Source organism: Pseudorasbora parva, chromosome 17 (genome assembly GCF_024679245.1).
Source record: "Pseudorasbora parva isolate DD20220531a chromosome 17, ASM2467924v1, whole genome shotgun sequence".
NCBI classification, from domain to species: Eukaryota; Metazoa; Chordata; class Actinopteri; order Cypriniformes; family Gobionidae; genus Pseudorasbora; species Pseudorasbora parva.
The window spans coordinates 44749540-44765130 of NC_090188.1; the positions used below are offsets into that span (position 1 = coordinate 44749540).

Genomic DNA, 15591 nt, shown 5'->3' on the forward strand with positions numbered 1-15591 from the left:
CTCCTCTTCTTCTTCATACTGTAATGACTCCATTAGCTCCTCATCTCCACTCTGATGTAACGTTTGCTTGTGTTTTGGTGAATGCACTCCTTATTAAAGACAGAACTGTGTGTGTGTGTGTGTGTGTGTGTGTGTGTGTTCCTCAGCTCAGGGCTCAGAATCAGGTGTTGAAGAAGGCCGTGTTGGACGAGCAGACCAGCTCTAACTCACTGAAGGTACTCACTGGAAGCACGTGTGTGTGTGTGTGTGTGTGTGTGTGTGTGTGTGTGTGTGAGAGAGTGTGTGTGTGAGAGAGCGTGTGTTTGTCCTCATGTGTGTGTGTGTGTGTGTGTGTGACAGGATGAGCTGAAGCAGAAGGAGCAGAGTCTGCGTAAGGTGGAGCAGGAGATGGACAGCCTGAGCTTCAGGAACCAGCAGCTGACCAAGAGAGTGGAGCTACTGCAGGAGGAGCTGCTGACGGAGAGCAGGGGCCGTAGGAGCAAGGTGACCTCTGACCCCTGACCTCTGCATCCTCACACACTGACTGACTGACTGCTAGGGGTGTGACGAGATTTTTAAGAAATCCTCAATGACAAAATTCATGGCTGGAAAAATAGTCCTCAGTGCGGTTAGGATAGATTTAACTATTCATCCTTACAGAGATTTCAGTTCTGCTTTCTGCTTATGAATGACCAAATGCAGTACTCCAGCACTGGTAACGGACAACACACTCTAGAGAAGCAGGAGGTGTGTGTGTGTGTGTGGGACCTGCTAATTCAACTCCTGTTCACAACTGAACATAGAAATAAAAACTGTATATAAAAAAAAAGCAGTTTAATCAAAGCACTCTCTCTCTAATGTAAGAGCTGACTGAAAGCTGAGAGCCGAGTAAAGCCAGCCTGAGATAGCGCTGACATTAGCTAGTGCTGACATTACCGCCTAATCTGCGGTGATCAGGGAGCTCGCGTTGACTTTCGCTTTTGGCGTGCGATCGCTCGTACTCGGAGCTGAGCACACATACAGCAGGATAATACAGTAGGTGCTTCCCAATTTATCATCTGTGCATCCTCGCTTCCTTTCCTCTCACCGTAGCTCCGCCCCTTCAGGACGCGAGGGCGGAGGAACTGAAGGGAAATTATATATCCTCAATTATCCTACACGTATATCCTCAATAATCCTAAATATATATCCTCTATAATCCTACATATATATCCTCAATAATCCTAAATACATATCCTCAATAATCCCACACGTACATCCTCAATAATCCCACACGTACATCCTCAATAATCCTACACGTACATCCTCAATAATCCCACACGTACATCCTCAATAATCCCACACGTACATCCTCAATAATCCCACACGTACATCCTCAATAATCCTACACGTACATCCTCAATAATCCTAAATATATATCCTCTATAATCCCACACGTATATCCTCAATAATCCTAAATACATATCCTCAATAATCCCACACGTACATCCTCAATAATCCCACACGTACATCCTCAATAATCCTACACGTACATCCTCAATAATCCTACACGTACATCCTCAATAATCCCACACGTACATCCTCAATAATCCCACACGTACATCCTCAATAATCCTACACGTACATCCTCAATAATCCTAAATATATATCCTCTATAATCCCACACGTATATCCTCAATAATCCTAAATACATATCCTCAATAATCCCACACGTATATCCTCAATAATCCCACACGTACATCCTCAATAATCCCACACGTACATCCTCAATAATCCCACACGTACATCCTCAATAATCCTACACGTACATCCTCAATAATCCCACACGTACATCCTCAATAATCCCACACGTACATCCTCAATAATCCCACACGTACATCCTCAATAATCCCACACGTACATCCTCAATAATCCCACACGTACATCCTCAATAATCCTACACGTACATCCTCAATAATCCCACACGTACATCCTCAATAATCCCGCACGTACATCCTCAATAATCCCACACGTACATCCTCAATAATCCTACACGTACATCCTCAGTAATCCTACACGTACATCCTCAGTAATCCCGCACGTCTATCCTCAATAATCCTACACGTACATCCTCAATAATCCTACACGTACATCCTCAATAATCCTACACGTACATCCTCAATAATCCCGCACGTACATCCTCAATAATCCCGCACGTACATCCTCAATAATCCCGCACGTACATCCTCACTAATCCCGCACGTCTATCCTCAGTAATCCCGCACGTATATCCTCAGTAATCCCGCACGTACATCCTCAGTAATCCCGCACGTACATCCTCAGTAATCCCGCACGTACATCCTCAGTAATCCCGCACGTACATCCTCAGTAATCCCGCACGTCTATCCTCAGTAATCCCGCACGTATATCCTCAGTAATCCCGCACGTATATCCTCAGTAATCCCGCACGTCTATCCTCAGTAATCCCGCACGTATATCCTCAGTAATCCCGCACGTATATCCTCAGTAATCCCGCACGTCTATCCTCAGTAATCCCGCACGTACATCCTCAGTAATCCCGCACGTACATCCTCAGTAATCCCGCACGTACATCCTCAGTAATCCCGCACGTACATCCTCAGTAATCCCGCACGTACATCCTCAGTAATCCCGCACGTACATCCTCAGTAATCCCGCACGTACATCCTCAGTAATCCCGCACGTACATCCTCAGTAATCCCGCACGTACATCCTCAGTAATCCCGCACGTACATCCTCAGTAATCCCGCACGTACATCCTCAGTAATCCCGCACGTACATCCTCAGTAATCCCGCACGTACATCCTCAGTAATCCCGCACGTACATCCTCAGTAATCCCGCACGTACATCCTCAGTAATCCCGCACGTACATCCTCAGTAATCCCGCACGTACATCCTCAGTAATCCCGCACGTACATCCTCAGTAATCCCGCACGTACATCCTCAGTAATCCCGCACGTACATCCTCAGTAATCCCGCACGTACATCCTCAGTAATCCCGCACGTACATCCTCAGTAATCCCGCACGTACATCCTCAGTAATCCCGCACGTACATCCTCAGTAATCCCGCACGTACATCCTCAGTAATCCCGCACGTACATCCTCAGTAATCCCGCACGTACATCCTCAGTAATCCCGCACGTACATCCTCAGTAATCCCGCACGTACATCCTCAGTAATCCCGCACGTACATCCTCAGTAATCCCGCACGTACATCCTCAGTAATCCCGCACGTACATCCTCAGTAATCCCGCACGTACATCCTCAGTAATCCCGCACGTACATCCTCAGTAATCCCGCACGTACATCCTCAGTAATCCCGCACGTACATCCTCAGTAATCCCGCACGTACATCCTCAGTAATCCCGCACGTACATCCTCAGTAATCCCGCACGTACATCCTCAGTAATCCCGCACGTTTATCCTCAGTAATCCCGCACGTATATCCTCAATAATCCCGCACGTTTATCCTCAATAATGTATATCCTCAGTAATCCCGCATGTTTATCCTCAATAATCCCGCATGTTTATCCTCAATAATCCCGCATGTATATCGCTATAATCCCGCACGTCTATCCTCAGTAATCCCGCACGTCTATCCTCAGTAATCCCGCACGTCTATCCTCAGTAATCCCGCACGTATATCCTCAATAATCCCGCACGTTTATCCTCAATAATGTATATCCTCAGTAATCCCGCATGTTTATCCTCAATAATCCCGCATGTTTATCCTCAATAATCCCGCATGTATATCGCTATAATCCCGCACGTCTATCCTCAGTAATCCCGCACGTCTATCCTCAGTAATCCCGCACGTCTATCCTCAGTAATCCCGCACGTCTATCCTCAGTAATCCCGCACGTCTATCCTCAGTAATCCCGCACGTATATCCTCAGTAATCCCGCACGTATATCCTCAGTAATCCCGCACGTATATCCTCAGTAATCCCGCACGTATATCCTCAGTAATCCCGCACGTTTATCCTCAGTAATCCCGCACGTATATCGCTATAATCCCGCATGTTTATCCTCAATAATCCCGCATGTTTATCCTCAATAATCCCGCATGTATATCCTCAATAATCCCGCATGTTTATCCTCAATAATCCCGCATGTATATCCTCAATAATCCCGCATGTCTATCCTCAATAATCCCGCATGTATATCCTCAATAATCCCGCATGTATATCCTCAATAATCCCGCATGTCTATCCTCAATAATCCCGCATGTCTATCCTCAATAATCCCGCATGTCTATCCTCGCTAGCTTTAACGTGACTTCACGGGCGTCATTAATGATGACTGCACCGCTGGATTTAGTCGGATTCTTCAACATTAGAGATAACTATTGATATTAAGCGTCAACCTCCACAAAATACCACATTTGTCCATATTTTATTTAATGTTACCCGTTAATATTAACAACAAATTATTCCCAGTTATTAACTGCTTTTATTCATTGAATAGTATTAGTCCCTCACTCCTCCATCCTCACTCCTCCATCCTCGCCTCCTCCATCCTCACCTCCTCCATCCTCACCTCCTCCATCCTCGCCTCCTCCATCCTCTTTTTATTTTTTAAGTCCCTCACTCCTCCATCCTCACTCCATCCTCGCCTCCTCCATCCTCGCCTCCTCCTTCCTCGCCTCCTCCATCCTCGCCTCCTCCATTATAATGGCTAATGCTGTCTTTTATCTCATCGGTGTAGACACTCTATCAGGCTCCGGTCAATCATCTTACCATACTCCTGTCACACCCCGCCTGACCTCTGACCTCTGCATCCTTATAAACTCTGATATCATGTAGCGCGTTTATTAGGCAAGGCAACTTGATTAGCACATTTCATACACAATGGCAAAGTGCTTTACATAGAAAGTAATGAAACTAGTGATAACATAAGAAATAAGAATACCATGTGCATGAATTAAAATAAAAACACGGACTATTACAAATGTTGTACAAAGACAATAAAAAGTCTGTCTTGTCCTCAGTCAGCTGATTTCATCACACACTCTTAGAAGGAAAGGTCCAGTGGGTTCTCGACTCTGATAGGCTTTTATATGAAGAGTAGTGTGTTAAGTGTGTGTGTGTGTGTGTGTGTGTGTGTGTGTGTGTGTGTGTGTGTGCAGAATAAAGGAGACTCGCCGCCTCAAGTCAACCTGCAGGCACAGAACGTGTTTGATGAAGATCTGCGGAAGAAGATCCAGGAGAATGAAAGGCTTCACATCCAGGTGTGTGTGTGTGTGTGTGTGTGTATGTGTGAGAACATTTGATTGGTATATTCTCCTACAGATTGTGTGTGCTGTGTCAGATTATGATGTAGCTGACTGGTATTATTTAATCAATAAATTCAATTATTAATAAAGCTGGTAGCAGTAATTCTTAGGGCCAAGGCTGGGAGCATTTTAACTTAGTCAAAATGGCTGAAAAATCACAAAATCCAATCACTGTATCATGATTTGCTCATGAGTTTTAACCAATAGGTGGTGCTGTTATCAGATGATTCTGGTGTGGTCAGTGTGATGATGATAGATGAGTACGTTTGGTCTATAAAAAGCTGATAATTATCTGCTGACATTGGTCTAAAGATGATCTGAGCCAATTTTGGTGAGAATCAGACCAACAGTTTAGAGGGAGTTTGAAAATTTAGGTTTTCTAAGAAATTGAAAGGGACATTTTGGCATAATTGGTATCGCTGTTCTCGGCATGACGCAAGGAATCTATCAAGACCTGTTCAATTAAAATCTGCAAAATTAACCAAAAGGTGGCGCTGTCTCAGAACGTTGAGTACCTTCAGGAGACGCAGAGTTTCGTGATGATAGACTAATGCGTTCTTGAAAATCAGGGCCCGTATTTCTCAAGCTTCTCAAAGTGCTATTTTAGTCTTAAGTGCTGAGAATTCATGACATTTACTCCTGCTTTCAAACTTCAGTATAAAGGAAGGTTATCAAATGTCTTAAAGCTAGAATCCCTCTTCCTCTGGCAGTTATTTAAGAGCTCGAGCGGTCTCTCAGGGGTCAGGAGTGGCCAGTAGGGGCGCTGAGGAGGAGGAGACGAATCTTTCAGGAGAGGGAGAATGTGCTCGACATGTTTGATGACGAGTTAATCAAGCGGTATCGCTCGGACAGAGCAGGCATCCTCTTTTCCAGCGCTGGTTAATGTTGGGCTTTATTAATAAATAATAACCCCTGTTTGAGTAACTCAGCAGCAGTAGCGATCGCTGCTTCCTCCGGCGGTTTCCTTCTGGAGTCCATGATGGCTGATTATATCATGAAGTCTAGCCTATAGGCAGGCCAGTTAACAGCACACCAGCCTAACACTTTTAATTAAGATTTGGTGGAAAACATGTTTATCTTTCACTTCAGTTGTGTCTATTATAATGTGTTCTCTTGAAAACTCTTTATTGTCAAATGTGTGTTGGATGTAAACTCCTCTTAGGAACTTCACCATTCACTGTGAATAATCTGAGGATATTCTTAAATAAGCACATCTCTTCAGTGATTGGCTCATGCCTATGACATCATCCTAAATCCCGTCTGTGGCGCAGCAGAGTGTGGTAAATCGACTCTAAGACGGACAGATTTACTCCTACTCTTCACTTAAAGTATGATCGGGACGCTTGATAACTCACGTTAAGCGCAGCTTTGAGCCGAGAATGTTTTTACTCTTAAGTCGATTCTTAGCAGTGTTCTTGTGAGTAATTCTAAGATGTTTGATAAATACGGGCCATGATTTTTAGATGCCCACAATAGTCAATATGGTTAAATTGGGTATCATTCAACTCTGCATGATGCACTGAAGCAGAAGACGCCTTCAGGAAGAGTTTTGAGAAAACAACTCAGAATTTATAAGCCAAACAGGCCATTTTTATATCTTTTGACCAGCAGGTGGCGCTGCGTGTGGGCTCAGCTCATGCTTAGGGTCACATGTACCAAGTTTAATCAGAGTGTGCCGAAGCCTTGTGGAGACAGAGCCTCGTGTGTGCTCTTCGGGTGTTATTCAGGATCGGTTCGGAAAAGCTTTTGCCAGCAAGAGGATCGGATTCGATCTTCAGGAAAAATGGACTAACCTTCGGAAAACCGCTCGGTGCTTGGCCCCTCAGAAGACTTTATAGCACTTAAAAAACAAAATGTTGAGCATTTAAATGTGTAAACGTTCACTCAAGCGATTCATTTATAATGATTCACTTATAAGCAAAGGAACTGTGTTCGTTAAGTTTGTTTGGCTCAGGCTTCGTTTGGATCCGTTTGTTCTACATAATAATGCAGATATCCATGCAGTGTATCCGAGTTAATGTGTGTGTGTGTGTGTGTGTGTGTGTGTGTGTGTGTGTGCAGTTCTACGAGGCGGATGAGCAGTACCGGCGTCAGGAGGCTCAGCTCAGAGCGCGGCTGGACCAGCTGGAGAGAGAGTCTGAGCAGCATCAGGCTATAGTGGACGCTCTGACCAGCAAATACAGCCACACCATCGACAAACTGCAGAGCGACAAGACTCGCCTCGAGGTGTGTGTGTGTGTGTGTGAGTGTGAGTGAGTGAGTGAAAAGCTTAGGTAGGTGTACGTGTCAAAGTAACATCCACAAGGTTTCCCAGCAGAACATTGCCCACAGCTCCAGTAGCTCGTCTGTTTGATCGGACCCCACGGGCCAGCCTTCGCTCCCCACGGTCATCACTGAGCCTTGGCCGCCCATGACCCTGTGGCCGGTTCTCCACTGGTCCTTCCTTGGAGCACTTTTGATAGATACTGACCACTGCAGACCGGGAACAGCCCACAAGAGCTGCAGTTTTGGAGATGCTCTGACCCAGTCGTCTAGCCGTCACAATCTGGCCAAACTCGCTCAAATCCTTACGCTTGCCCATTTCTCCTGCTTCACACACATCAACTCTGAGGACAAAATGTTCACTTGCTGCCTAATATATCCCACCCACTAACAGGAGCTGTGATGAAGAGATCAGCAGTGTTACTCACTTCACCTGATATAACGTTATGCCTGATCTGTGTGTGTGTGTGTGTGTGTGGAGATGCTTGTCTAATGACGCTGTCGTCTCAGGTGATCGCTCAGACCCTGGAGAGGGAAGCCAAGGACTGTCGAGTCAGAACTGAAGAGTGGTAAATACACACACACATATCCTTCACACTGACTGACTGTGTGTGTGTGAGAGATCCTTCAGCGCCTGCTTCACACTGACTGTGTGTGTGTGTGTGTGTGTGTGTGTGTGTGTGTGTGTGTGTGTGTGTGTGTGTGCCAGTCAGCAGCAGCTGAGGAAGTATCAGACTGAAGTGAGCAGTCAGTTAAAGCACAGCAGCAGTGTGATCCAGGAGAAAGTGCCCTTCAATGACACCCGTGAGTAACATACACACACACACACACACTAGTGTTTCCTTCATGTGTGTAACCGAGTGCATCTGGTCTTGTGTGTAGAGCTGAGCGAGTACAACAGTCTGAACGTTCCTCTGCACAACAGACGGCATCAGGTGAGTGACTGCAGTGCGGTCAGGGGTCGGTCCGGGGTCAGTCAGGTGAGGGTCAGGTGAAGATCAGGGGTCAGTCAGGTGAGGGTCAGGTGAAGATCAGGGGTCAGTCAGGTGAGGGTCAGGTGATGGTCAGGTGAAGATCAGATGATGGTCAGGTGAGGGTCAGGTGAAGATCAGGTGAAGATCAGGTGATGGTCAGGTGATGGTCAGGTGAGGGTCAGGTGAAGATCAGGTGATGGTCAGGTGAAGATCAGGTGAGGGTCAAGTGATGGTCAGGTGAAGATCAGGTAAGGGTCAGGTGAGGGTCAGATGATGGTCAGGTGAAGATCAGGTGAGGGTCAGGTGAAGATCAGGTGAGGGTCAGGTGAAGGTCAGGTGAGGGTCAGGTGAGGGTCAGGTGAAGATCAGGTAAGGGTCAGGTGATGGTCAGGTGAAGATCAGGGGATGGTCAGGTGAGGGTTAGGTGAAGATCAGGTGAGGGTCAGGTGAGAGTCAGGTGAAGATCAGGTAAGGGTCAGGTGATGGTCAGGTAAGGGTCAGGTGAGGGTCAGGTAAGGGCCAGGTGAGGGTCAGGTGAAGATCAGGTGAGGGTCAGGTGAAGATCAGGTGAGGGTCAGGTGAAGATCAGGTAAGGGTCAGGTGAAGGTCATGTGAAGATCAGGTGATGGTCAGGTAAGGGTCAGGTGAAGATCAGGTGAGGGTCAAGTGATGGTCAGGTGAAGATTAGGTGAGGGTCAGGTGAGGGTCAGGTGATGGTCAGGTGAGGGTTAGGTGAAGATCAGGTCAGGTGAAGATCAGGTAAGGGTCCGGTGAAGGTCAGGTGATGATCAGGTGATGGTCAGGTAAGGGTCAGGAGAAGATCAGGTGAGGGTCAAGTGATGGTCAGGTGAGGGTTAGGTGAAGATCAGGTGAGGGTCAGTTGATGGTCAGGTGAGGGTCAGGTGATGGTCAGGTGATGGTCAGGGGATGGTCAGGTGAGGGTTAGGTGAAGATCAGGTAAGGGTCAGGTGAAGATCAGGTAAGGGTCAGGTGAAGATCAGGTGAGGGTCAGGTAAGGGTCAGGTGAAGATCAGGTGAGGGTCAAGTGATGGTCAGGTGAAGGTCAGGTGAGGGTCAGGTGAAGATCAGGTGAGGGTTAGGTGATGGTCAGGTGAGGGTTAGGTGAAGATCAGGTCAGGTGAAGATCAGGTAAGGGTCCGGTGAAGGTCAGGTGATGATCAGGTGATGGTCAGGTAAGGGTCAGGAGAAGATCAGGTGAGGGTCAAGTGATGGTCAGGTGAGGGTTAGGTGAAGATCAGGTGAGGGTCAGTTGATGGTCAGGTGAGGGTCAGGTGATGGTCAGGTGATGGTCAGGGGATGGTCAGGTGAGGGTCAGGTGAAGATCAGGTAAGGGTCAGGTGAAGATCAGGTAAGGGTCAGGTGAAGATCAGGTGAGGGTCAGGTAAGGGTCAGGTGAAGATCAGGTGAGGGTCAAGTGATGGTCAGGTGAAGGTCAGGTGAGGGTCAGGTGAAGATCAGGTGAGGGTTAGGTGAAGATCAGGTGAGGGTCAGGTGAGGGTCAGATGAGGGTCAGGTGATGGTCAGGTGAATATCAGGTGATGGTCAGGTAAGGGTCAGGTGAAGATCAGGTGAGGGTCAGGTGATGGTCAGGTGAGGGTCAGGTGAATATCAGGTGATGGTCAGGTAAGGGCCAGGTGAAGATCAGGTGATGGTCAGGTAAGGGTCAGGTGAAGATCAGGTGATGGTCAGGTGAGGGTCAGGTGAAGATCAGGTGAGGGTCAGGTGAGGGTCAGGTGAAGATCAGGTGATGGTCAGGTGAGGGTCAGGTGAAGATCAGGTGAGGGTCAGGTGATGGTCAGGTAAGGGTCAGGTGAAGATCAGGTGAGGGTCAGGTGAAGATCAGGTGAATGTCAGGTAAGGGTCAGGTGAAGATTAGGTGAAGGTCAGGTAAGGGTCAGGTGAAGATCAGGTGATGGTCAGGTAAGGGTCAGGTGAAGATCAGGTGATGGTCAGGTGATGGTCAGGTGAAGATCAGGTGATGGTCAGGTAAGGGTCAGGTGAAGATCAGGTGAGGGTCAGGTGAAGATCAGGTGATGGTCAGGTGAGGGTCAGGTGAAGATCAGGTGATGGTCAGGTGAGGGTCAGGTGAAGATCAGGTGAGGGTCAGGTGAGGGTCAGGTGATGGTCAGGTAAGGGTCAGGTGAAGATCAGGTGAGGGTCAGGTGAAGATCAGGTGAAGGTCAGGTAAGGGTCAGGTGAAGATCAGGTGATGGTCAGGTAAGGGTCAGGTGAAGATCAGGTGATGGTCAGGTGAGGGTCAGGTGAAGATCAGGTGATGGTCAGGTAAGGGTCAGGTGAAGATCAGATGAGGGTCAGGTGAAGATCAGGTGAAGGTCAGGTGAGGGTCAGGTGAAGATCAGGTGATGGTCAGGTAAGGGTCAGGTGAAGATCAGGTGAAGGTCAGGTAAGGGTCAGGTGAGGGTCAGGTGAAGATCAGGTAAGGGTCAGGTGAAGATCAGGTGAAGGTCAGGTGAGGGTCAGGTGAAGATCAGGTAAGGGTCAGGTGAAGATCAGGTGATGGTCAGGTAAGGGTCAGGTGAAGATCAGGTGAGGGTCAGGTGAAGATCAGGTGATGGTCAGGTGAGGGTCAGGTGAAGATCAGGTGATGGTCAGGTAAGGGTCAGGTGAAGATCAGGTGAGGGTCAGGTGAAGATCAGGTGAAGGTCAGGTGAGGGTCAGGTGAAGATCAGGTGATGGTCAGGTGAGGGTCAGGTGATGGTCAGGTAAGGGTCAGGTGAAGATCATGTGATGGTCAGGTGAAGATCATGTGATGGTCAGGTGAAGATCAGGTGATGGTCAGGTAAGGGTCAGGTGAAGGTCAGGTGATGGTCAGGTGACTGTGAGCTGTGCTGACTTCCTGTCCCTGCTGTGCAGCTGAAGGCTCGTGATGTGGCGGCTCAGGCTCTAGGATTCGTGCAGAATGTGGTGTCGGCGCTGCTGAACTTCCACTCCTACACCGAGCAGAGAGTTCACATCTACCCGCTCGACTCGTCCATCGAGGCCATCTCACCGGTCAACCAGAAGGTGCGAGCACACACACCTCAGCAGCTCAGCACATATCGCACAGTGACACGTGTGTGTAGTGTTATCGTAAGGAAGTGGGCGATTCGCAGCCCTTGTGTCGACTTCATTTAGACCGCAGGATTGGCTAAACTTCATTTAGACTGCAGGATTGGCTAATGTCAGATAAACCTGCTCCTGAGCGAGCGCTAACGTTTCAGACTCTTTATCTGACCACTGCTGCTTCTCTCAGCTCTCTCAGTTTCTCCACGAGAACGCCTCGTACCTGCGGCCACTGGAGGAGGACTTACTGCAGCTACACCAGAGCATCACAGAGGACGCCATCACTGTCCTGGTGAGACACACACACACACACACCAGAGCATCACAGAGGACGCCATCACTGTCCTGGTGAGACACACACACACACACACACACACGCGGGACCGGCCCCATGTTGTGCTTTGCTTCTGCAGGAGACTCTGGCCAAACTGCAGGACTTCTCCAGATCCTTCTCCGCCTACAGCCGCTTCCTGCAGAAGGTCCTGCCCTACCAGCTCAAGAGGTCAGCACCCACAGGGGTCAGGGGTCAGTGTGCTGCGGTCAGAACGGGCAGAGCGGTTATCCTAACGGCCGAACACAAACCGGTTTTCCTCATCTTCCAGTTTCTCATTCTCCACAGCATTTAGAAACGTCACATCCTGTGGCAGACGTCCTGGCTGTGATGTTATGGGAGGAAGCGATGGCTTTAAAATGTTAAATTACTGCATGATAAATAGAACGGCATAGCGGTTTCAACCCAGATATGGACAAACACATCCGTTGGGTTACATTTGTTTAATTATTTCTGTAACCCAAGGGTTGTGTTTGTCCATTTGTTGTCCAAAGTTGATTTATTTCACTAATTCCATTCAAAAAGTCAAATTTGTATATTATATTCATTCCTTATACACAGACTGATATATTTCAAATGTTTATTTATTTTAATTGTTATGATTATAACTGACAACTAAGGGAAATCCCAAATTCACTATCTCCAAAAATGTGAATATTGTGAAAAGGTTGAATATTGAAGACAGCTGGAGCCACACTCTAATCAGCTCATGAACTCAAACACCTGCAGGCCTTTAATGGCCTCTCAGTCTAGTTCTGTTGGCTACACTATCATGGGGAAGACTGCAGACTCGACAGTTCTCCAAAAGACGACCTTTGACACCTTACAGACGGAGGGCGAGACACTAAAGGTCACTGCAAAAGAGGCCGGCTGTTCACAGAACTCTGTGTCCAAGCACATTAATAGAGAGGTGAAGGGAAGGAAAAGATGTGGTAGAAAAAAGTGTAGAACCAATAGGGGGAACCTCACCCTGGAGAGGAGTGCGAAACAAAACCCATTCAAACATGCGGAGGAGATTCACAGAGTGGACTGCAGCTGGAGTCAGCGCTTGAAGAACCGCTGCGCACAGACGTCTGCAGGACACGGGTTCAGCTTTACACTCCTTGTGTCAAGACTAGGGATGTTAACCGATGACCGTTTGACCAATGGTTGACCGTATCAACGTTAACCGATCAAAGTTGTCGGTTAAAAAAAAAAAGTGATCTCTAAATTAGTCTATTATAGACAGTGGGCTAAACGCTACTACAGTTAGCCGTCTCATTCCAAAAGCTTTTTGAGTGAAGTGAACATATCCCTCGCACTCAATTCTTCATAACTCGCCTGTTTGTACTTAATAAACCAATAAAAACATTTGGCGCGCGGTCACAGCGTTTGGGTTTGAGCGCTCAAGGTTTGCAGACAGTAAACACTCGAGGTCAGAGCCAGAGCAGACGACAGAATGAAGCGTCATTCCGCATAAGATGGGCTTACATTCGGAAATATATTACATCTGCATTACAGTGGAAACACATAAGGTGTTGATCATCATCTTTCTTTATTATTGTTAGCTCTACCTCGAACTAAAGCGGCGTCTCTTCAGAGCTGTCATTTTCTTAAACAAGCCGCGGCAATGTTTCAGATGAGCTTCTTACGCTAGACAAACGCCTTTATCTTCAACGCCATCACCTTAACCAAACCATCTCGAAACTAAGGAGCCGTTTGCCCTCCGATTACAAACAAGCTCCTCTGCGCCGCGTTTGCGGGACTCGCGCTGTGGGGGATTTAAAAAAGTGACGTGAGTGGAAGCGCCGGGACAGTGTGTGTGTGTGTGTGTGTGTGTGAGAGCGGAAGGCAGAGCGGCAGAGGGATCATGGAGAGATGCGACAGAGTTGTGAAATTGCAGGCGAGGCTCGCGGTCGGTCAAGAAAATGTTTAGTTTTCGCCATCCCTAGTCAAGACACTCTTGAACAACAGACAGAAGCGTCTCGCCTGGGCTAAAGACAGGAAGCACTGCTGAGCGGGCCAATGTCATGCTCTCTGAGGAAAGTAGATTCAGCATTTCCTGTGGAGATCCGGGGCCCAGAGTCTGGAAGAAGAGCGGAGAGGCACACAGTCCACGCCACTTGAGCTCCAGTGGAAAGTTTCCACATCAGTGATGGTTTGGGCAGCCATGGCATCTGCTGGTCTACTGTTTTCTGAGGTCAAAGGTTAACGCAGCCGAATACCAGGACGTTTTTGAGCCCTTAAGGCTTCCTGCTGCTGACCAACTTTATGGAGATGCAGATTTCATTTTCCAACAGGACTGGGCACCTGCACAGCCGGACCGACTCCACGCCGCATCGCTGCAGTAATTCAGGATGAAGGAGAGACACCTGAGCACTGAGAGCTGGACATGCTCAGACTGTTCAGCTGGCCAAGACTTCTAAAAATCTTAAGTAAAATACAAATTTTCAGAGATAATGATTTTGGGATTTTCCTTAGTTGTCAGTTATAATCATCAAAATTAAAAGAAATAAACATTTGAAATATATCAGTCTGTGTGTAATGAATGAATATAATATACAAGTTTCACATTTTGAATGGAATTAGTCTAATTATATGACCAGCAGCTGTATATAAAGAAATGCTGTCATAATTTACCCTCGTGTGTGTGTGTGTGTGTGTGTGTGTGTGTGTGTGTGTGTGTGCAGTCTGGAGGAGGAGTGTGAGGCTTCTCTCTGCACCGCAGCGCTGACCGCCAGGAACCAGCAGCTACAGAACGACATGAAGAAGCTGACGGCCATCTTCCTCAAGCTGAAGTCTTACGTGGCTCTGCTAGCTGTGCCCAGTGAGTGTGGGGTCATGTGACTCGTGTGTGTGTGTGTGTGTGTGTGTGTGTTTGGGGGGGGTCGTGTGACTCGCGCGGGCGGCGTGTGAGTGGTCGCGTGACTCGCGCGTGCGGGCGTGTGAGTGGTCGCGTGACTCGCGCGTGCGGGCGTGTGAGTGGTCGTGTGACTCGCGCGGGCGGCGTGTGAGTGGTCGTGTGACTCGCGCGGGCGGCGTGTGAGTGGTCGTGTGACTCGCGCATGCGGGCGTGTGAGTGGTCGCGTGACTCGCGCATGCGGGCGTGTGAGTGGTCGCGTGACTCGCGCGGGCGGCGTGTGAGTGGTCGCGTGAGGTGTGTGAGTGGTCGTGTGACTCGCGCGGGCGGGCGTGTGAGTGGTCGCGTGACTCGCGCGTGCGGCGTGTGAGTGGTCGTGTGACTCGCGAGTGCAGCGTGTGAGTGGTCGCGTGACTCGCGCGTACGGGCGTGTGAGTGGTCGCGTGACTCGCGCGTGCGGCGTGTGAGTGGTCGCGTGACTCGCGCGTGCGGCGTGTGAGTGGTCGTGTGACTCGCGAGTGCAGCGTGTGAGTGGTCGCGTGACTCGCGCGTGCGGGCGTGTGAGTGGTCGCGTGACTCGCGCGTGCGGCGTGTGAGTGGTCGCGTGACTCGCGCGTGCGGCGTGTGAGTGGTTGCGTGACTCGCGCGTGCGGGCGTGTGAGTGGTCGCGTGACTCGCGTGACTCGCGCGTGCGGGCGTGTGAGTGGTCGCGTGACTCGCGCGTGCGGCGTGTGAGTGGTCGCGTGACTCGCACGTGCGGTGTGTGAGTGGTCGTGTGACTCGCGCGTGCGGTGTGTGAGTGGTCGCGTGACTCGCGCGTGCGGGCGT

General features: G+C 48.7%; 1 protein-coding gene across 1 annotated transcript in view; it reads left to right on the forward strand.

Moving 5' to 3' along the window:
• Nucleotides 1–15591, forward strand: part of ppp1r21 (protein phosphatase 1, regulatory subunit 21) — a 34639-nt gene that overhangs the window by 488 nt on the left and 18560 nt on the right. The window contains exons 2-12 of the mRNA XM_067422349.1: nt 147–215; nt 340–483; nt 5127–5228; nt 7335–7499; nt 8046–8104; nt 8245–8339; nt 8418–8470; nt 11405–11554; nt 11784–11885; nt 12007–12095; nt 14594–14730. Coding sequence (XP_067278450.1) covers nt 147–215; nt 340–483; nt 5127–5228; nt 7335–7499; nt 8046–8104; nt 8245–8339; nt 8418–8470; nt 11405–11554; nt 11784–11885; nt 12007–12095; nt 14594–14730 — 1165 coding nt within the window. The remainder of the gene's footprint in view (nt 1–146; nt 216–339; nt 484–5126; nt 5229–7334; nt 7500–8045; nt 8105–8244; nt 8340–8417; nt 8471–11404; nt 11555–11783; nt 11886–12006; nt 12096–14593; nt 14731–15591) is intronic.